This window comes from Chrysochloris asiatica, unplaced genomic scaffold (genome assembly GCF_000296735.1).
Source record: "Chrysochloris asiatica unplaced genomic scaffold, ChrAsi1.0 scaffold00135, whole genome shotgun sequence".
Classification (NCBI taxonomy): Eukaryota; Metazoa; Chordata; class Mammalia; order Afrosoricida; family Chrysochloridae; genus Chrysochloris; species Chrysochloris asiatica.
Genome location: NW_006408653.1, coordinates 5,501,088 through 5,525,045, shown reverse-complemented (window position 1 = coordinate 5,525,045; position 23,958 = coordinate 5,501,088). Strand labels below are relative to the sequence as shown.

Here is a 23,958-nt window from a genome sequence, read left to right as displayed (position 1 = left end):
CAGCAATTCATCTCGTATGCCGTCTGTAAAAAAAAAAAAAAAAAAAAAGCAAGAGGAGGAGGAGGAAGATGAAGAGGAAGGAATATAAGGACAAAGAAGATGATGATGATGAATAAGTTGGTTCTAAGGACAGGGTTTTTTTTCATGTCTATAAAGCATTCAAACCTCCTGTATATACTCACTCCTTTTAAAGAAAAAATATTGCAATGTAAGGCTGTGTAAAATTTGTTTTTAAACTGTACAGTTTTTTTTTTATATATAGTTAACACACTACCGAATGTGTCTTCAGCTAGCCCTGTCCTGGTGGTATTTTCAATAGCCACTAACCTTGCCTAGTACAGTATGGTGGTGGTGGTGGTGGTGGTGGTGGTGGTGTGCCGTAGAGTCGGTTCTGACTCACAGCGACCCTGCATAGAGTTTCCGAGGCTGTAAATTTTTGCTGGGGCAGAAAGCCTCCTCTTTCTTCCATGGAATGGCTGGTAGTTTCAAACTGCAGTATAGGGGTTGTAAATTGGCATGGAAATTTAAAGCAGGATCTTGTTGGTGCACAGCACAAATTAATTATATTTGGGGATGGTAGTTTTGTTTTTGTTTTTCATTATCAGTTGTCTCAGGCAGTGTCTCAGAAATAATTGTTCTGTTAACTGAATACCACTCTGTAATTCACTCCCCCCAAAAAAAGTTATGGCTGTTTTGTTGATATTCTAAAAAAAAGAATAGATTTGACACAATGAACAGTAATGACCAAAGACCAGAGAAGCCGTGGGTTGACATCAAGGACATTATACGTGAAGAAAGCAAAAGGTCATTAAAAACACAGGAGAGAAGAAAAAAAGACCAAAGTGGATGTCAGAGGAGACCTGAAACTTGCTCTTGAATACACAGTAGCCAAAGTGAATGGATTACCCTTCAACATAATGAAAACAAAAATCTTCACAGCATCATGATAAACACAGAAAACATTGAAATTGTTAAGGATTTCATTTTACTTGGATTCACAATCGAAGCCCTTGGAAACAGTCAAGAAATCAAACAACATACTACATGAGCAAATCTACTACTTTTTAAAGTGTTTAAGCAAAGGTATCATTGTGAAGACTAAAGTGTAGCTAATTATGCATGTCAAATGGGTGAATTGTATGGTAGGTGATTTATAACTCAATAAAGCTGTTGTTCAAACAAACAATTCCAAGTCATCCTGTAAGGAGAAGAAAGCCAGAGGTTTCCTATGCAGGTCACCTATTAAACAATCAAGTTGATTTCACTTGGGAATGGCACCAATTCCTGACAGGGTGACTAATAAGAGCTAGGCTCTTTCACTACTTGGTGATCTGACTCTTAGATAAATCATCTCTTTACTCTAAAGCTCAATTTCCTTATCTGTAAAATTATATAATCGAAGTCAATGATCTCTAAGGATCTTTCAGTACTAACAGTTATGAGTTTTTCTTCTCTTTTCCAAAGTTCTGACATCTAGAAAGGACACTGTGTCACACAAAAAATGTTCATGTTAAACTCCATTATCTTTCAATTCCATTTTTCCATGGACTTATTGAAGTTCCCTTGTGTGGACAGGTAGATAGATGATAGATAGATAGATAGATAGATAGATAGATAGATAGATAGATAGATAGATAGATAGATAGATATAGAAATGTTGTTGTTGCTAAGTGTCGTTGAGTCGATTCCGACCCATAATGACCCTGTACAAGGTTTCCAAGGAGCAGCTGGATATTGCAGTCCAGCATATTAACCCCCAGCACCACACCAGGTCTCCATAGATATGGATATATGTGTGTGTGTGTATATCTGTATATATATATATATATATATATATATATATATATATAAACACACACACATTTATATATGGAGTACTGGTGTGGTGCTGTAGGATACGTACTGGACCGAAAAGTCATTTGAACCACAAGGTCGGTGGTTCAAACTCACCAGCTACTCCTTGAAAATCCTATACAGGGTCGTTATGAGTCAGAACCAACTCGACAGAACTTAACAACAACAACATGTGAGTTTGGGTTTGGTTTTTACATTGAGGTGTAACCCATATCTCAGTGTGTGGTCTTTGATATTCATCAATAGGTATTTTTAGCCCTCTTTACTTTCAGCAAATAAGGTTGTATCATCTGCATATCGCAGGTTGTTAATAAGTCTTCCTCCAATCCTGATGCCATGTTTTCCTTTGTGTTATCCAGCTTCTTGAATTATTTACTCAGCATACAGACTGACTAAGTATGATGAAAGAATACAACCCAGGTGTACAGTTTTCCTAATTTTAAACCATTCGGTGTTCCCTTGTTCTATTTGAACAACTGCCTCTTGGTCTATGTACAGGTTCATCATGAGCACGAATAAGTGTTCTGGAATAATCATTCTCTGCAACGTTGTCCATAGCATGCCATGATGCACACTATCAAAACCCTTTTCATAGTCAATACAGCATACATAAACAGCTTTCTGATATTTTCTGCTTTTAGCCAAGATCCATCTGACATCAGCAATAACATCCCTCCCATATCCTAGTCTGAATCCAACTTGAATCTCTGGCAGTTCTCTGTCAATGTACTTTTTTTTTTTTTAATTGTGAATTAAGTGGAAGTTTACAGGGCAAATCATCAGTTTTACACTAAAAATTCATACACCTTGTTTCATTACAATGATTATAATCCCCTCCATGTACCATCAGTTAACAGTATTTCTCTCTATTCGTTTTAGCTCCTTTTTTTTTAAGGAAAAAAATCAACAAAACAAAACACTCAGACATATATAATAATAATTTACATCTCTAAATAGCAGATTCTGCAACTCAGCCTCCTGGCCACCAGCTCTTCGTCCCTCTCTTCCAATGAATCTAGAGTCCTCAGCCACTCCCCCTCTCCATGACCCCATCTCTGCTTCCGTCTCTGGTGTTGCTGCTTCTCTGGATAAGGTCCTGCATTCTGCTTGGCTCTTCCTCCTTGATGGTTCTGGGGTCCTCTGTTTCTGGATTGTAAGATTAGCCATGCCCCTGTTTCTGTTACAAAACTTCTACCTTTACAACTGTGACAATCACAATTAGTCATGATGACAATTATTCAATATTGAATCATACGAATCCTTTCCTCATCTCTTTTAACCAGACCCATCTAGACAAGATGAAAACTATTCAGTGAGTACTCCTTCTACCGGCCCCCCACCCCACACACACTATTAAAATATACTCCCTCTTGAAACCTTGTAAGCCAGTCACTTTGTGCCTTTATCACCCCCTCCTTTTAGGTAGCCAATGTCTAAGTTGCCCGTCCCTATCAGTGCTGTGTACAGAGGGGATAGCATTGATACTTGGTGTGAAGACTCCTTCCTTTGCTGTTGGTATTTAGAGTTACTACCTCCATGAGTATAAGGAGCTCTGGTAGCGTAGTGGTTACGAACCGGGCTGCAAACTGTAAGGTCAGGAATTAGAAACTACTAGCTGTTCCGTGGGAGAAAGATGAGGCTTTCTTCTCCTGTAAAGATTTACAGCCTCGGAAACCTTGTACAGGGTTGCTATGAGTTGGAACCAACACCACGGCATATAACAACAACAACAACCCTTGTTTCCTTTATCAAATTTTTTTTTTTCTGTAATCATCCTCTAGTCAAGTTCTGATTATCAAACCATTGAGGTTAGGTCAAATGGTTACTGTCTGCAAGTTTGGGTGTTCTTGTGCATCTCCCCTCACTTCATATCAGCTTGATGCTTCACTCTCAGCTCTAGCCCTCTGTGGCTATGTCCTTGTCCATGGGCTCAAGTGTCCCCAGGTCTCACCACACTTTGGACCAACAAACCCTTCATATTCTCTCTCTCATCTCCAGGTCAATGGGAGTCAATGGACTATGGTTGAACTTAGCCCATTTCTTCATTGCTGCTTTTCCCCCTCTTCCGCTATGTGGTCGCCAGCAAGCTTACATTCCTGTTCATGTGTTCCTTTTTAGTTTCAGTCTTAGAGGGGAGTTTGTCCTGAAGGAACTTGACTGCTTGCCTTCATGGCTTCCTGGAGAACAGTGTGCTTATTCTTGCAGTAGTCAGTCATGTTGACATTTTTGTTTTGGTTTTTCCTGATGCTCTTTCTTTGAAGATATATCTTCTGTTGCTCTAGCTGTTCCAGGCTGGTCTGCTTGGTCTTGCTAGTGCAAATGTCCCACATCATAAGTTTCTGGATGGGACTCAGGATTTCACCTAAGGTCCTATACTCTGCAAAGGCTCCGCCAGAGGTCTATTTCACTCGGCAAGTTCTAAAACCCCTTTTAGGTATTCCTATCAGTTATAGGCTGAAGAAGAGCTTGTAAGTTTTCTGTAATCATGTTTCCCAACATTCCTTTCTATCCCACTCAAGTGCCTATTTTACAATAGTAGGCAAAGGAAACCAATATTCATAAGACAGTCAAGCATTTTAGTATTATTTCCCCTCCTTAAACTTTGCCTAGATCCCTGTATCCCAGAGCCTTATTGTTCCAAGGTTTAGTATGCATCACTATTTACCTCTGTCCCACTCAGGCCATGCAAACCTATCTCAGTGTTCCCTTATCTATCTTGTTCTTCCACCTCCTCTTCCTTCTTGTATTGCTCTCCCCAACACCTGAACTAAACTCCCCACCTTTATATTCCATTAACGCTTCCCTCAATTTAAGACAGTCTATTTTATCCTGTAATCTACCTGACCTTCTCACCACCTGGATCTCTGTTCCTCTGTGTCTGTCTTCTTTCACATTGTAATTGTTTTGATCATAGACTGACCTCCCAGATCCTCTGTTCTTATCATTTTATTCTGTTCTTGACTCTTCCATTTGTCAATTGAGTTCAGGATGATGCTACCATGTACATCATTCTTTGATTGTTGTCTGTTTTTGTTGGTTCTCAGTCCACAGAACCTCCTTTAGGATGTTTTTCATTGCAGGGTTGGCATTGGCAAAATCCCTTAGCTTCTGTTTATTCTGGAATGTTTTGATTACACCACCGTATTTGATTGACAGCTTTGCTGGGTAGAAGATTCTTGGGTGACAGTTGTTTTCCTTCAGGGTTTTATATATGTCTCCCATTGCCTTCTTCCCTGCATGGTTTCTGTTGAGAGATTCCCAGCTTAATCTGATTTGCTTGTCTGTGTATGTTACACTTCTCTTTTCTCAGCTGCTTTCAGGATTCTGTCCTTATCTTTGATTTTGGAGAGCTTGATTATTATATGCCTTGGTGACTTTCTTCAGATTTTTTTTTATCCTTTTTTGTTTTTGCTCTTCTGTCTTAGTAGTGTTGAGAGATTTATCTTCTAGCTCACTAGTTTTGGCTTCTATCTCTTCAATTCTACTCCTTTGCCCTTTCAGTGTATTGTCCATTTCTGATATTCTATTATTAATTATTTGGACCTCTTTCTGTAGGTTTTGAATTGTTCCCAATGCTGTATCTATCTTATTTGATTGTTCCTGGAGTGCTTTCCTGACTTCTCCCTTATTTTTCTCAGCTCCACTGTAAAGTGTTTTGATACATTTTATAATCATTTTTCTGAATTCCTTCTCAGGCATTTCCAAAGCCTGCCTTCCTTCCAGTACAGAGTATAGGTCTACCTCCAGCTCATTTGTCTCAGTCACTTTATCTCATTTCTGGACATGTGCAGATATGGTCATCTGTTTCTGTTTTGGGGGCATATTCAGGAGTTATCTGTGGCCTTAATACTTAGATGTGTGTTTATTTTGGTATTTTTTAAATGCTTTCTGATTGCCTCCGGGTAGGTGTGATCAGGAGATGGGCTTCCCTTTTCACTTCCTAAGAAATTTCAAGTTGCCACGTTGTGACATAACTCAGGATTTAATTTTTGGCCTATTTCCTTTTTAATCTGCCTATCCCGCTCCACAATCCCCATTCAGGCCTTTTCCTAGTGATAAACAGTTCAGGGTCAGCTCTGGCCATTTGGTTTTGAGTGGAAACTGTTACTTTAAATTTCAAGGAGATCTGTGTGAATGTGTAGTAGAACCCTCCAGGGGTGGGGGTAGGGTATCCACTCACTCAGGCACCTCCTCTAGTCACCAGAATGGAGGTACACAGACAGCGAGAGACCAATGAACAGATTTAAAAAAAAAGAATGTCCAGACCTTTATCTCTGCAGTTGTCAGGCATCCGTGTCTGCTCTGATCCTTCCCTACTTGGTCTCACCCAAGATGGTGTCTCTGGAAGCAGCTGGGCATCTTGAATTAGGAAGCAATGTATTTCTTGCTTCTGCTACCATTTCCCCTAGCTATAAGCCTTTCAACCTTCTAAATAATCCATTATATGTGGTTCAGAGAGTTCTGGCACCATCCCCTGAGCCTGCTTGGTGTGGTATTCTGTGTTGTTGCTGACGGACCTCCTCACTGCACTTCTACCCGATCTGCCACCTTATTTGTTCTCTGTCAATGTACTTTTTCAGTCATTAAAAAATTATCTTTAGCAAAGTTTTACTTGCATGTGATATTAATGATATTGTCTGATGATTTCTGCATTCCACTGGGTCACCACTATTTACAATGGACACAAATATAGATCTCTTCCAATCAGTTGGCCTGATAGCTGTCTGCCAAATTTCTTGGCATAAATGAGTGAGTTCCTCCAGTGCTTCATCAGTTTCAATTTATATTCCATCAATTTTCAAAGCCTCATTCTTGGCCACTGCCTTTAGTACACACTGGACTTTTTCCTTCAGTACCATTGCCTCTTCATTATATGCTACCTCTTGGAATGGTTGAACATTGACCATTTCTTATTGTTACAATGACTCTGTGTATTCCTTCCATCCTTTTTTTTTCTTTCAGGTTTTAAGATTTTTATTTGCATATTAAAAAACTGTGCATTCCAATAATTAAAATCATTTGAACAAAAAAATAGCACCCCGTTTAAACTGCATTTATGCTTACAGGACACCTTGGACAAGCTTTGTTTTCACTCTATGTATTCTATTCACTGTCTTCCCACCCAGCTCCTTCCTTCAACATGCAAGTTATTTTCCTTCCCTGCCAGACAGACAAGCCAATGGGAGCAGCAGGCGCTGCCTTCCTTGTCAGTAGTTATCGATTCTTTGATGTGAAAAGGGGAAGCAGTCATTTAAACTTGATCCAACCTCTCTGCAACTTACAAAGTTAACACAGCTAAAAGAAGGAAAACATGAAGGCAATGCTTGTGGAATGTACAGTGCATATTAGCAGCACCGCATAATTACGATTCACCCACTTGCTTCTGTTCGATCATTTCTTTTGAAAGCAGTGGATTTTTTTCTTGCATTTCTGTCTTCTTCAATTTCAACTTATTGAATTTCTCAATCTCAGCCTTATCAGGTTTGTCAAACATGGTAGTGGTAGAATCCAGAGAGATAAGAACGAGCAGTGTCCTTGAGCGCAGTGGCCCCTGTAGAGTCCCTTCCATCTTCTTTTGATGCTTTCTGCATCATTCAATATTTTGCCCATAGAATCCTTTAGTATTTTACAAATCAAGGCTCAATTTTTTTCCTCAGTTCTTTCAGCTTAAAAAATGCTGAACATGTTCTTCCCTTTTGGTTTACTAATTTCAGGTCTTTGCACATTTCATTATAATATTGACTTTATCTTCTTGAGCTATCCTTTGAAATTTTTTGTTCAGCTCTCTTACCGCCTCATTTCTTCCATTTTCTTTAGCATCTCTAAGCTGGAAAGCAAGATTTAGAGTCTCTTCTGACATTCATTATGTTTTTTTTCTTTCTCTCCTGTATGATGTTCTTGATGTCATCCCACAACTCTTCTGGTTTATGGCTATTAGTGTCTAATTCATCAAGTCTATTTTTGAGATGATCTTTAAAGTCAGGTGGGATATGTTCACGGTCATGTGTTGGCTTGTTTTATGACTACAAAAAAGTCTGCATGCATCGATAAATATCTTTAGATATGCCAAATGGGCCCCAGATGAGAACCATTGTGTTCACAAAGGAAGTAGCAAGTTCAAAGAGCTTTAGTAACACATCCAATGTCAGAGAAGAGTTAACAGTGACAATATTTAAATGATCTGACTATTCAATTTATATTCTTTAGTCTCAATCTTGTCTGTACATTAGAACATCTGGGGAGTTTTTGGAGTCTGTCTAGATCAAACAAATCAATTTCTCTTAGGTATACCAGTTGTGGTTGCTGTTGCAGTTATGTGCTGTCAAACAGAAACAATTCCTAATGAGAAATCACTGGTAGATTTGAACTTCTGACCTTTCTGTTAGTTGTCCAGTGCTTATTCTACAGTGCCACACCAAGATGCCAAGATTTATCAAGGTACTGGGGTATTTCTGAAAACTCCCATGGGTACCCAATGCCAGAGTACGGTATGCAGTGAGGTGAAGGTAGTCAGCAGGAGAAAGCTCAAATCTTAACCACTTCTCCATATTTTTTCCCAGCCTGTGCCTTAGAAAATCCAACATTCCAAATATTAGGTAGTTATGGGCAGTGCACTCTTATCTTAAGTTTATCATAAATCCCCCATCCTCTGGAAAACAAGGAGAGACTCTGAAAAGAGAACACAAGTTAGAACTCACAGTTCGATGATTTATCCACTGCTTATGGCGGTATTCCAAAGTCCCCCCTAGCTCCTGTGTGAGTTGGCTTTTGTCAATGTAACCATGAAGATCAGAAGCAGAATTTAGCATGATGATCTGTAAAGGGGGAAAAAAATTATATTCCTCACAAAAAATTAAGTAGCAGCTGATCTGGATTCTACTATCATTTTAAACAGTATTTCAACTTTGCCTTATCAGGTACTTATACTCAAAGATGGTTACTACATCCAGCAGAGACGTAGTTTAAAGGCCATCCCACTTCTCTTTGAATGGTGGATTCCAAAGTGCTATATATTCGGTCTGTAAGGTGGATGGCTAATCATTTCCCATCAAAGCTTTTGTAAGTTTGTCCTTGCTTGATAAGAAGAATGATTAGAAGCATTGTTGTGGTGGAGAAGGGCTTTCAAGTGAAGGTTTATGGGGAATTTTCTGCTGTAACTTTGGCTAAATTTCTCAAAACAATCTAATAATAAGCAACTGTTATTGTTCTTTGGAGTCCTGGTATGGCACTGTGGGATAAAGCACTGGATCACACGGTCCATGGTTCAAACCCACCAGCCATTCCTTGGAAACCTATACAGGGTCACTATGAATCAAAACTGACTCAACAGCACACAACAACAAAAATTGTTCTTTGGTCCTTCACAGACTCAGAAATTCAACAAGCAAATGCCTGAGCATCCTGGAAAACTACTGTCATGAACTTTGCTCTTAACTGGTCCACTTTTACTTTCACTGGACCACTTCCACCTCTTGGTAACTATTACTTTAATTGTGCTTTGTCTTCAGAATCATACTAGTAGAACCATAATTCATCTCTTCTTACATTTTTTTCAAAGAAATGATTCCAAATCTTGATTGTACTTGTTCAAAATTTCCATGTTCTTGTCTGCAGTTGATCTGAGCACAAGTTTTGTCATAACCCAAGGAGCAACTTTAATTTTTCAGTCAGAATTGTGCAGCTGAACTAATTGCAATGTCTGTGATGTTAGCTATTATTTCTGCTGTTAATCTTTGATACTCTTCAATTAGGGCACAGACAAGAAAAATCGTTTCCTTGCAATTTATGTGGATGATGTGACACTGTAGGTTTCATCTTCAACACTGTCTCATCCCTTCTTAAAATGAGTTATCCATCTGTAAGCTGCTGGCCTATTTGGAGTATTGTGGTCTGCAGTCCAGTGCTTATGCTACAGTGCCACACCAGGAGTCCAATTCTTCTTATAGTATGAGTTTATTTTGTACAAAACAAAATTGAAATCCATGTATACTTTTCTCATAGTATGCATTTTCTATAAACTTTTTGAGGACCCCTTGTACACATTTTAAGAAATTAGATTTCCCATAGATTTGTGCTGTGTGGTTATAATATAAGTTAGATTTTTTAGCTGGCCTCATACACCAGTGAATGCTTTTTGTTTTGTTTTGTTTTTGTCTTGCTTTAGATTCATGTTTTGTCTCAGTAAGTTTTGACTAACAATCATTAGATTTACTTTCTCTGAAGAAGCAGACTTTCTAGTCTTATGACTCAGGCTTTTCGTGGACAGAATGAGTAAATCTGGCAAAAAATCACTCATTTGAAAAGTACACTAAACAAAAGACAAATAATTGTTTCTTTTTGAATGACATAACAAGGACTTACAGAAACCATTCTAAATGACTTTCTCCAAAGAATGCTATGAAGCATGTAAAAGACAGGATGGATTGTGACAACATAATTCCTACCTCTAGATGGTATATTTAATTCCTCAAAAAACCTAGTTTGATTGTCTTAAAGAGAAATAAATATGAGGGGGCTTCAAAAAGTATGTGGAAAAGTTCCATTAACTTTTCATTCCATTTTCCATGAACTTTTTGAAGCCCATTTGTATACATTTAATACTCAAAATATTTCCAAGACTTGGTGAAAGTGAATTTTTTCTGTGAAAGATGTTTATGTTCTATAGAACACTGTCTTAAAAACAAAATGTAAGTCAACCAAAGTTAGATATTGTATGGAATACATTTTGTTTAGGGAAAAGATAGTGATTTTATCCTGAAATAAAAGAGGTTGGTTGTTCCATAATAACAAGGAGAAAGGTATGAAAAGAAGTTTGGGTAGATATAGAAAGTCAGAGGAAATTGAATGAAAGATTGAGGAGAAAAAGTTGTTTACCAAGAGAAAAATAAAGAAAAGAAATCGATTTTTAAAAACAGTTGAAGCAATTTAATATGGTTTGTCTTTTAAAAATATTTGTTGTTGCTAGGTGCCATTTAGTCTATACCTACTCGTAGTGAACCTAAGCACAACAGACCAAAACATTGCTCAGACCTGCACCAACCTCATTATCATTGCTACACTTGAGTCCACTGCTGCTGCCACTGTGCCAATCCATCTCATTGGGTGTCTTACTCTTTTTCACTGACCCTTATCTTTACCAAGCATGATGTCCTTCTTCAGGGACTGGTTCCTTCTGACAACATGTCTGAAGAATAAAAGATGAAGTCTGGCCATCCTGGCTTCTAAGGAGCATTCTGGGTGTGCTTTTCTAATACAGAATTGTTTCTTCTTCTGGCAATCCATGGTACTTTCTATATTCTCCTCCAACACCATAACTCAAATGCATCCATTCTTCTATAGTCTTCCTTATTCACTACCCAACTTTCACATGCATATGAGACTATTGAAGATACCATGATTTAAGTCAGGTACCGCCTTAATCCTCAAACTGACATCTTTGCTGTTGATCTTTCAAAAGAGGTCTTGTGCAGATTTGCCTGATGCTTTACGTCCTTTGATTTCTTGACTGCTGCTTCCATGAGTGTTGATGGTTAATACAAGCAAAATGAAGTCTTTACTCCATTTATCTTGATGTTATTTATCAGTCCAGTGGTGAGGATATTTGTTTTCTTTACATTGAGGTGCAATCCATACTGGAGTCTGCGATCTTTGGTCTTCATTAATAAGTATTTTAAGTCCTCTTCACTTTCAGCAAGCAAGGTTGTATCATCGAGGATTATTTGCTTAGCATAAGGACTGAATATGTATGGTAAAAGAATACAACCCTGGCACACACCTTTCATAGTTTTAAACCATTCAATGTTCCCTTGTTCTATTTGAACAACTACGTACAGGTTCCTCATGAGTACAATTAAGTGTTCTGGAACACTCATTTTCCATGATGTTGTCCATAGCCTGTCATGATCCACACAATCAGAAGCCTATGCATAGTCAATAAAGCACAGGTAAACATCTTTCTAGTATTCTCTGCTTTCAGTCAAGGGCCATTTAACATTAGCACTGATATCCCTTGTTCCATGTTCCCCTCTGAATTCAGCCTGAACCTCTGGCAGCTCCCTGTCAACATACTGTTGCAGCCATTTAAAAATTATCTTCAGCAAAATTTTACTTGCATGCAATAGTAATGACATTGTTCAATGATTTCTTCATTCCGTTGGGTCACCTCTCTTTGGAATAGGTACAAATATGAATCACTTCCAATCAGTTGGCCAGAAAGCTGTCTTCCAAATTTCTTGGCATAGGTGAGTGAGTACCTCCGGTGTTGCCTCTGTTTTTGGAAGATTTCAATTTGTATTCTATCAATTCCCAGAGCCTAGTTCTTTGCCAATGCCTCTAGTGTAGATTGGAGTTCTTCCTTCAGTATTATTGACAGTTGATCATGTGCTACCACTTGAAATGGTTGAACATCGATCATTTCTTTGTGTAACAGAAAATCTGCATATTCCTTCTGTCTTCTTTTGGTGCTTTATACATCATTCAGTATTTTACCCAAAGAATTCTTAAGGATTGCCAGTTGAGGCCTGAATTTTTTCCTCAATTCTTTAGGCTTGAGAAATGCTGAACATGTTTTTCCCTTTTGGTTTTTTAACTCCAGGTCTTTGCATATTTCATTATAATATTTGATTCTGACTTCTCGAGCTGCCCTTTGAAATTTTCTGTCCAGTTCTTTTACCGCCTCATTTCTTCTATTTGCTTTAGCATCTCTATGCTGGAGAGCAAGTTTCAGAATCTCTTCTGACAACCATTTTGTTTTTTTCTTTCTTGCTTGCTTTCTTAATGACTTTTTTTTCTTTTTTCCTGTATGACGTTCTTGTTATAATCTAAAACTCTTCTGGGCTTCAGTCATTAGTATGTAATTCATCTAATCTGTTTTTGAGATAATCTCTAAATTCAGGTAGGACCTGTACAAAATTAACTTCTTCTGTCCATATGCTTTGAAAACACAATTATTATCTAGCTAGATATGGGAATGGGGAGTTATAATAAAAGAGATTGCTGCTTGTTGATTACTGTAGAGTCAATTCTGACTCCCAGTGACCCCACGAGTGCAGAGAAGAACTACTCCACAAGACTTTCTAAACTGTGACCTTTCAGAAACAGCTTACCAACTCTATCATTTGAGAAGCCTCTAGTTGGGTTCAAACTGCAAATCTTTTGGCTACTAGTTGAAATGCTTAACTGTTTGCGCTAATATTATAACCATGTGTTGTTTAAAAGTTAGTAAAATAATATAACAGCCTGAACTTGCATTTTAAAGGCAAAAATGCTTTAGTTTGGTTATATGTAGTTTGGTAATCTCAAACTTTAACTACTGTGGGGCATCAGAGCTACAAAGAGCATGTAATCCTCTCTGTAATTTGAAATGATAGCCAATAGGATTGTATCTATTTTCTGGGGCTACCATAACAAATTATCACAACTTGGGTGACTTAAAAGGACAGAAATCGATTCTTTCATAATTCTGGTGGCTAGCAGTCCGAATGCAGGATGTCAACAAGGTCATGTTCTCTCTCAATCCCTTGGGGAAGAGCCTTTCTTCTCTTTCCCTGCTTTTGGTAGCCTCAGGCATTCCTTGGTTTGGTATACAGCTTTCAGAATCACTTCATCTTGGCCTGTCTTCATACATCTACCTTCCCTCTGTCTCTCAACTCCTTTTTTATAAGGACAACAGTCATATTATATAAGAAACCACACTACTGCAGCATTGTCTGATGTCAACATAACTGATAACCTCTTCAAATTCCCTATTTCTAAACAAGGTCTCATTCACAGGTAGGCCTTAAAGCATCTCTTTTTGGAGGACACAATTCAACGTATATAACAAAGGTAAGTTTCTTGCATAAATGAATACCCTATTAAGACTGCCCAAAGTTTGAGTGACCAAGAATTTTTTTTAAAGTTTATTTTATGTTTAAGATGAAAAGTACGGTGAATAGGAAATCAACATAACACCAGAGGAAAAGAAGCAGCTCTGTCAAGATAGATTAAATGCTCCTTCCGTCCTTGAAGTAGATGCACCACATGAAAGGCAGGGCATAAATAATATGCATCCATATACTTATCATCATGTCATGGGGTTATACATAGCTAGGGAAATATGCATCATATGTGGTCAAATGCTCAGCTCAAACTCCAAACTTTTTTGAGTAGCAAGGGACAATTGACCAGCCTTTATCTCTGATGGGGAGGAAAAGCTAATTTATGAGGATTGTGATTAACTCATTATCTTCTTGTAAGTTATTTCTTCCCAAATATTAATTGTTACTCAAGTGAGGATACCTGAATATGAAACTCATGGTTCATATTTTACTTAAAACACTCAAGTAATTTTAAATATTTAAAACAATTATAATCTATGAAGGCTTATTTGCAAGTTAGTTAAAACAAACTATTAAAAACTCTATTAAGCATTTGGGTAAAATTTGAAATCTAACTATATTTTATAATATCATGGAATTAATTATTGATTATTAATAAATAACAATCATTCTTTATTAAGCAAGAAAAATTAAAATGGCTCATTATTAATAAATCATCAGTGAAATATTAATATATTATGTATTGGCAGTGATTATTAATAAATAAAATAATTATTCTTAAGAGTAATTACTATTAAATATGAATTAATAGGTAGCAATATAAATACTTCAACTGGAATTGTGTCACATCAGGACTCCTAAGAAATATTCAACTGAAATTACTTGATGCCTCTAATGTGCTTCAGTATACTTTTAAGAGTTGATGATTGAGGATGGGGTGAAACAAGACTGATTTGGGGTAGGAACCGGTTGAAACTGGGAGGTAGATTCGTGGAATTTATACTACCATTCCCTTTACTTTATATATGTTTTGAGAATTGAATTGCTTTATATTTTTCATAATAAAAATAAAGTATAGTGTGTGTGTGTGTGTCAGGAGTCCTGGTGTGGCGATGGGGTTAATGCATCAGACTGCAAAGCCATCTGAACTGCAAGGTTGATGGTTCAAGCACACCAGCTGCTCCTCAGAAACCCTATACAGGGTAGCTATGGGTCAGAATCGACTTGACGGCATTTAATAACAACAACAACAACATGTGCTAATCAAGAACTCGGCTAGGTTCTAGGCAGACACATTTTATAACAGGACCATGTATTACCTACTGCAGTTAGCATACTGCTACATGCAAGATGAGGGTTCAATAAATGTTTGTTAGGTGACAGAAAACTAGAAGGAAAGAAGGTAGGGAGGTGAGAGAGCGGGGAGGTAGACAGAGGAGGACAGGTGGAGAGAGGAGAAGGGAGTAAGAAGAGAGAATAAGGAGACAGGAATCAAACTTAATGCAGACAAGATGAAAGTTCATGCTTACCGGCACTTTCATTTTAAATTCATCTCGATAGTATTTAATACCGATGTCAGTGAAGGCCCTCTGGATAAAGCGAGATGGACGAAGGATGAATATAAGCTGCAAGTTCCCTGGAAATGCTACCTGGAAGGATCACGAAAAGTGTCAGGGGGAAAGAGCAAATGTCACATCCATTGCCAACATCTACTTTGGTCTCTTCTTGCTCAAGATCACACATGGTAAATTCAAAGTGTCAGAGCTGGACAATACCTCAGAGGTCAGGTAATCCAAAGTCCTCCTTAAAAATCAAACCAAACCAACCTAGTAAATGGGAAATATTGCTCTTTTCCTGATTTCAAAAATAATTTATACTCTTTAAAGAAAACTTGGGAAATTAGTAAAGCATGCATTTGAAAAAGGAACCCCATTTTAATATTTCTATTTATTTACTTCTAGGTTATTTTATAATGACACTATACCAAAGAAATATTTTTTTTTTAACTTTTCTTTTCACTTAATATCATATTAATGAACTTTTACTCATGCTAGTAAAATTCTTTGGAAATATTCTTTTTGTTGGGTGTACAATTCCTTCAACCCATTCCTTATTACTGCTTGTCCATATTTTTACTACAAGTAGTCTCAGACCTACAATGTATTCTGATTCATTAGGATGGGAATGAAGTCTGGATAGCTGTATTTTCAATAAACAGTCCCTACCTGAAGGATAGTCATTTTCAAGAAAGTGATGCAGCACAGGAGGCACTCACTCATCTCTGCCAAGAAATTTGGAAGACAACTATCTGGCCAACTGATTGGAAGAGATCCATATTTGTGCCCATTCCAAAGAAAGGTGACCCAACAGAATACGGAAATCATCAGACAATCTCTTTGATATCCCATGTGAGTAAAGTTTTGCTAAAGGTAACAGAGAAACAGTTACAATCATACACTGACAGAGAACTTCCAGAGGTTCAAGCAGGATTCAGAAGGGACCATGGAACAAGGGATATCATTGCTAATGTCCAATGGATCTTGACTGAAAGCAGAGAATATCAGAAGATGTTTACCTGTGCTTTATTGACTACACAAAGACTTCTGATTGTGTGGATTATGACAAACTATGGACAACATTGCCAAGTATGAGTATTCCGGAAGACATAATTGTGCTTATGAGGAATCTGTACCTGGACCAAGAAGTAGTTGTTCGACCAGAACATGGAAACACTGAATGTTTTAAAATTAAGAGAGGTGTGCAACAGGGTTGTATTTTTTCACCATACTTATTCAACCTGTATGCTGAGCAAATAATACGAGAAGCTGGGTTCTATGAAGAAAAACGTGGCACCAGGGTTGGAGGAAGACTCATTAACAAAACTGCGATATGCAAATGATACAACCTTGCTTGCTCAAAGTGAAGAGGACTTAAAACATTTATTGATAAAGATCAAAGAGCTCAGCCTTTGGTATGGATTACATCTCAATGTAAAGAAAACAAAAATCTTCACCAATGGACCAATAACACCATTCTTATCAACAGAGAAAAGATTGAAGTTGTCAAGGACTTCATTCTTCTTGGATCAACTATCAATACTCACGGAAGCAGCACTCAAGAGATCAAACGACGTATTGCATTAGGCAAATCTGCTGCACAAGACCTTTTAAAAATGTTGAAGAGTAAAGATGTCAGCTTGAGGACTAAGGTGCACCTGACCCAAGCCATGGTATTTTCAATAACCTCATATGTATGCCAAAGCTGAACAGTGAATAAGGAAGACCGTAGAAGAATTGATGCCTTTGAGTTCTGGTGTTGGAAGAGAATATTGAAAGTGCCATGGGCTGCCAAAAGAACCAGTAAATCCATTTTGGAAGAAGTGCAGCAGAGTGCTCCTTAAAGGCCAAGATGGCCAAACTTCGTCTCTCATACTTTGGACATATTGTCAGGAGGGAGCAGTCGCTGGAGAAAGATATCATGTTTGGTAAGGTGTAGGGTCAGAGAAAAAGAGGAAGACCCCCAATGTGATGGATTGGGCAAGTGACAGCATCGATGGATTCAAGAGTGGCAACAGTAGTGAGGTTGGCCCAGGATCGGGCAGTGTTACGTTCTGCTGTACATAAAGTCACTCGCTATGGGTCGGTACCAACTCAATGGCACCTAACAACAACAACAACAACCTGAAGGATGGGGATTTCTGACAGACAGTCATATTTGAGGATCCCTGTACTACAACATCTTTTATCCACAAAGGCACCAATATAATTCTGGGACAAATTAGACTTTGACATTAGGCAATTCTGGTATTATTATGGACTCTAGAAAACCAGAACTCCCTAGGGTCCAGACCTCTGGAATAGTCATAAGCTATTCCAAAGACAAATATTTTAGCCACAGACAAATATTTTAACCACAACTAAATGAAAGGAATAAAATCATCCAGACCTAAGGGAAAAGGTGTCCACCCTCTTTCCACCTTTCAAATGCAAGATCCGGAAGAGAAAAAGCTTGTATGTTGCTATATCACCACAAGATAAATGAGTTCTGACACTATTCCTGTATCAGAATGAGGCTCTAAAGTTATCTCAGAGAAATTGTGTGTGCATGCCTGTATGCATGACAGCTTCTCTAAGTGGGTGTGAATGAGACTTCAAATGTTCCTCTCCTATCCTAACCCCTGTACATACATTCCCCACTCCATGCTTTTCAGTCAGCACCAATGGTTCCATCAGGTGGGACTAGCTGAGAGATCTCTGCCTGTCATGTGACTGAGTTCACAAGTCTGAGACCTCTACAGCAGAATGATGCATCTGACTGCTGAAAGGCAGCTGTCAGGGACCAAAGGAGACTAATGAGATGGAAAAGAAAAACATCTGAGGTTGCACATTTTAAATGCTAAAAGCAGGCACACCTTAAATCAGGCTCCTTGAATATCATTTAATCTGAATTTGTCACTATCTTACTAACAAGTGAGAAAATAAGTTGACAACTGAAAGGAAGACTATTTAAAATTCAGTTACCCCCAAAGCAAACTCTAAGACAAGAATTTAGGTACAGGTAGTTTATTTGTGGGGTGAGCCTAGAAATCAGAATGAGACAGCATTGCTGAAGAGTTAATACATCAATATAGGGGTTATTGTTGCTGGCAAGAGGGGCAAAGACTCTCTGAGATATTGTGTGGAATGTGCTTCAGAGTTGTCCCATGGAGGGACATGGAAGCTGGGGTATTTATCCACTACTTCCATAACTCAATGATTGTGGGTCACTCCTGGGGCATTGACTTCCCTGCCTGCCCTTTTTTAGTGATCAGAGACATCAACAGGGTAGAGAGACTCAGGAAGCCTTTGACATGCTCAGGAATGGTTTGCAGGTGATCTTCCTGTGGTAAAGGGCATGTGGGTAGGATAGCAACAGCATCTATTAAAAAGACCTTCCCAAAATTGAGCATAAAACAACTGTTTTTGCTTTGTGCACCTATTTCCCCAGGAATCTGATATGAAATAGTTGAATAAACAATTTAAATGACTTTTATAATAATATATTTTTATAATAATACACAAAATACATATTTACAGCTATTCGTGTCAAGGATGCCTTTATGGAGCTCCATTTGTCCCTTCGTCTGTCAATAACGATGATGAATCCAATGTTGGCGGCCTCCACACTGTAAAAAAGAGTGGCTAGTGTCAGAGATTAGAGAAGACACATGGGTTCTGTATGGTTCTCCCAGCAGAATGCATTCTACAGCCTCCAGAGCACTCTGGGCTCACTGTGTAAACACCGTTTACAGCAGAAGGGAATAACTGGTCTGAGTTCCCTGACAAAGGAACCAGCTTCCTCATACTTTGAGCCTGAAGGAGCGCAGGTACTCATGCATGAAAAAAGATAAACATGTCAGCAGAGCATGATCTATCCCAAATGTAGACAAAAAGACCTCAAGGGTGAACTCTGTCGTCTTTCTAGTTCCAAAGCTGAAATCCTATGGAATCAACACCATGGAAGCAGCAGTCAAGAAATCAAACATCATACTGCATTGGGCAAATCTGTTACAAAGCACCATTAAAGTGTTAAAAACCAAGATCACACTTTAAAGACTAGGGTGTGACTGAACCAAGTCACAGTATTTTCAATCACTTCATATGCATGTGGAAGCCAGACAATTAACAAGGATGTCTAGAGAAGAATTAATGCATTTGAATAATGGTATTGGCAAAAAATAATAAACTGAACTGCCTGAAGAACAAACAAATATGTCTTTGAAAAAGTACAGTCAGAATGCTCCTTAGAAGCAAGGATGGCAAGACATCATCTCACATACTTTGGACATGTTATCAGGAGGGACATGTCCCTAGTGAAGAACATCATGCTGGGTAAAGTAGAGGGTAAAGTAAGTGAAAAAGAGGCAGACCTCAACAAAATGGATTCACACAGTGGCTGCAACAATGGGCTCAAACAGAACAATTGTGAAGATAGTGCAAAATAGGGAAGAGTTCTGTTCTGTTGTGCCAAGAGTTACTACATAATGAGTCAGAATTGACTTGATAGCATCTAACCATAACAATAACTTCCTTCTCTAGAAGTCAAGTCTCCATTACTCATCTATCAGTGCTGGCTTACAAGTTGCTATGATACTGGAAGTTACGCCATGGGTATTAGAAAAACCAGCAGGGTCATCCATGGTGGACAGGTTTTAGCAGATCTTCCAGACTGAGATAGACTAAGAAGAAAGAAAGCAGACTACTTCTGAATGTTTAGCCACTGAAAACTTTGTGAAGAGCAGAAGAACATTGTCAGATATTGTGCCGGAAGATGAAGACATTATGAATAGCACCAGAATATTGTCTGATATAGTGCCGGAAGATGAGCCCCTCAGGTTGGAAGACATTCAAAATATGACTGGTACCTCCTCAAAGTAGAGTTGACCATAATGATGTGAATGGAGTAAAGCTTTTGGGACCTTCATTTGCTGATGGGGCACAACTCAAAATGAGGAGAAACAGCTGCAAACATTCATGAATAATCAGAACATGAAATGTACAAAGTACGAATCTAGGAAATTAGAGATTGTCAAAAATAAAATGGAACGCATAAAGATCGATACCCTAAACATTAGTGAGCTGAAATGGATTGGTATTGGCCATTTTGAATCAGACAAACATACGGTTTGCTAAGCCGGATATGACTAATTGAAGTGGAATAACATAGCATTCATGGTCAAAAAGAATATTTCAAGATCTATCCTGAAGTAAAGTGCTGTCTGTGATAGGATAATATCCATAGGACTACAAGGAAGACCAGTTAATACCACTATTACTCAAATTTACACACCAACTACTAAAGCCAGTGACAATGGAACTGAAGGTTCCTACCAGATGCTCCTCAGAAACCCTATACAGAGTCACTGTAAGTTGGAACCAACTTGACGGCACTCAACAACCAACATTGATCTACCATGCAATCAAGATGCATTGATAATTGCCGTTGATTGAAATGCAAAAGTTGGAAACAAAGTGATGGAATTAGAGGAAGACTCATGAACAGCTCTCTTCCAAATTTCTTAGTATAGGCAATTTAGCAGCTCTGGCACTGCATTACTTTGTTGAAATAATTCAGTTTGTATTGCAGTCATTCCAGAAGCCTTGTTTTGTTGCCAGAGCCTTCAGTGCAGCTTTGACTTATTCCTTCAATGCCATCAATTCTTTATCATATGCTACCTCTTGAAATGATTAAACATCGATCATTTCTGTTCCTTCCATCTGTTTTTGATGCTTTCTTCATCCTTTAATAATTTTTCCATAGAATCCTTCAGTATTGAAACCCAAGGCTTGAATTTTTTCCTCAGTTCCTCAGCTTGAGAAATGCTGAGCCTTTTCTTCCTTTTTGGTTTTCTAACTCCAGGTCTTTGCACATTTCATTACAATACTTGATTTAGCATTATTGAGCTGCCTGTTGAAATTTTCTGTTGAGCTCTTTTACTTCATCATTTCTTCTGTTGCTTTGGTATCCCTACACTCAAGAACAAGATCCAGAGTCTATTCTAACATCCATTTTGGTCTTTTACTTTTTTCCTGACTTTTTAATGATCTCTTGCTTTCGTCCTGTATTATGTTCTTAATGTTATCCCACAACTCTTCTGGTCTTCAGTCATTAGTGTCTAATGCATCAAATCTGTTCTTGGAATGGTCTCTAAATTCAGATGTGATATACTCAAGGACTTATTTTGGATCTTGTGGACTTGTTTTAATTTTCTTCAGTTTCAGCTTGAACTTGCATAGGAACAATTGATGGTCTGTTCCACAGTCTGTCCCTGGCCTTTGGCTGATGATATTGAGCTTTACCATCATTTTGTCTCAGGATGTTGTAGCTGCTGTTATGTGTTGTCAAGTCAGTTCCAACTCATAGCAATTCTGTATAGGGTTTCTGAGGAGTAGCTAGTGGGTTTGAACTGCCAACCTTGTGATTTGCAGTCCAGTGCTGATCCTACTGTGCCACACCATAGATGTGGTGAACTTGATTCCTGTGTATTCCATCTGGTGAAGTCCACATGTAATAACCTTCTATGTTATTTTTAAAAGGTATTTGCAGTGAAGAAGTCATTGGTCTTAAGCAATTCTATCATTCAATCTCCAGCATCATTTCTATCACCAAGGCCTGCCTCTTTGTGCCCAACTTTTGCTTTCCAATTACCAGTAATTATCGATGGATCTTGATTGCAAGTTTGGTCAATTTCAGGCTGAAAACAATGGATAGAATTCTTCAATTTCATCATCACTGGCTTTATTGGTTGGTGCATAAATTTGAATAATAGTGGTATTAACTCATCTTCTTTGTGGCAGTGGTGGTGATGGTATGTCTGGGAATTGGTTCCCACTCATAGCAACACTACAGAGGGCTTCTGAGGCTGTAAATCTTTACAGGAGCACAAAATCTCCCCTTTATCCCATGGAATGATTGGTACAAGGTCCAGTCAAAAATTACCCACACTCCAGCTGTAGAATTTAATCAACTTTTAGAAAAGACAATGCACCACTTTTTTTTTTTTTACATAATCTCCTTGCTTTTCAATACAGTTTGCCCATTTGTCAACAAACTTTCATATTACCTTATTAAAAAAAAATTATGCTGCCCTGTGAGCTACAAATAAACCATTGTCTTCACTTGATCAGAGGTGAATTTTCATCCTTGAAGGGCTACTCTCAAGGGACCAAATAGGTGACAGTCCGATGGAGCAAGATCAGGACAATAAGGAGAATGTTTTAACATTTCAAAATGAAGTTTTTGCAGAGTGTCAACAGTGTAGGCAGAGGTGTATGGATGTGCATTTCATGCAGGAGCACAACACCCTTGGATAGCAGTCCTCTGCATTTAATCCAGAGTTTAGGCTTCAGCTCTTCAGTGAGCATCGCACTGTAATAAGCACTGTTTGTTGATTGTTAAACTTTTTTCCTGATAATATTCCAAACTTGGCCCTTGAGGGTCCCAGAAAACTCATAAGCATCAATTTTCTAGCTGATGATTGACTTTCTAACTTTTTCTTGGTCAGCAATTGAGGTTATTTCTATTCCATACTCTGCCATTGTTTCTCAGGATTGTAGTGATGAATCCATGTCTCATTATCAGTAATGATCTTTCTAAAGAAACTTTTACCTTCCTTCAAGGATCAGTCCAAATCTTGTTTGCAGAGATCCAAATACTACTGTTTATGCTCTTCTGTGAGCTGTTCTGATACCCATCTTGCACAAACTTTTTGAAACCCAAGTCTGGTATAGATTATTTCATAGGCAGAGCTATGGCTGATCTGCAAATGACTTGCTACATAATCTTCTGTCACTTGTCTAGTCGACAGAATCATTTCACGTGCATGCTCAATGTTATATAACTGGAGTGCGGCTAATTTTTTACTCACCCTTGTGGATTTGAATAGCTGACCTTGTGGTTAGTAGCTCAACACATAACCCACTAGGCTACCAGGACTCCTTCATCTTCTTTGTAGGTTTATGGATATTACCCTATCACAGACAGCACTGTACTTCAAGATGTATTTTGAAATGTTCATTTTGATAATGAGTACTATGTCGTTTCTTTTCACCTTGTTGTTCTCCACATAGTAAACCATAAGATTGTCTGATTCAAAATGGCCTGTTCATTTCAGTTCACTAATGCCCATGATATTAATCTTTAGGCATTCCATTTCATGTTGACAACTTATAATTTTCTTAGATTCATGCTTTGTACATTCCACATTCTATTAGTGGATATTTGCAGTTGTTTCTTCCCATTTTGCATTGTGCCACATCAGCAAATGAAGGTCGATAGTTTTGTTTCATTTGCATCATTAAAGTCAACACTACTTTTAGGAGACAGCTCTTCTCCACTTGCATTTTGAGTGTCTTCCAATTTAAGGCCTTATCTTCTGGCACTATATCAGACAATGTTCTGATGTTATTCATAAGGTTCTCAGTGGCTAACCATTCAGAAGAAGTCTGTCTCTCTTTCTTTCTAATTTGTCTTAGTCTGGAAGCTCCGCTGATACCTGCCCACCATAGGTGACCCTGCTGGCATTTAAAATACTGTTGGCATAGCTTCCACAACCACAGCAACATACAAACACCACAGTATGACAAACTGAAAGCCAACTGATGGATGATAAAATTAGTGGTCTGAAATGAAAAGTTCATAAAAAGTGATAAATAGAAAGATCTCTGGGTAGCTGAGTTAAATCTGAGTCTCTTTACACATCCTCTAAGAACTATACAAATCAACAAAGAGAACTACAAAAATTCCA

General features: G+C 38.2%; 2 protein-coding genes across 2 annotated transcripts in view; both read right to left on the bottom strand.

Annotated features, from left to right (window-relative positions):
• MCF2L2 (MCF.2 cell line derived transforming sequence-like 2) overlaps window positions 1-23,958 on the bottom strand; it is a 302,889-nt gene that overhangs the window by 214,935 nt on the left and 63,996 nt on the right. Inside the window, exons 4-6 of the mRNA XM_006869837.1 lie at window positions 18,747-18,837; window positions 15,203-15,322; window positions 8,553-8,669 (exon numbers count right to left, since the gene is read on the bottom strand). Coding sequence (XP_006869899.1) covers window positions 8,553-8,669; window positions 15,203-15,322; window positions 18,747-18,837 — 328 coding nt within the window. The remainder of the gene's footprint in view (window positions 1-8,552; window positions 8,670-15,202; window positions 15,323-18,746; window positions 18,838-23,958) is intronic.
• Window positions 7,217-7,348, bottom strand: LOC102831137 (thymosin beta-4-like). The gene has a single exon (XM_006869813.1). It carries the CDS (start codon window positions 7,346-7,348, stop codon window positions 7,217-7,219), a length of 132 nt encoding a protein of 43 aa, XP_006869875.1.

What these genes read in the sequence shown, in the direction of transcription:
- LOC102831137 (XM_006869813.1), bottom strand. Translation starts at nt 7,348, where the DNA reads ATGTTTGACAAACCTGATAAGGCTGAGATTGAGAAATTCAATAAGTTG.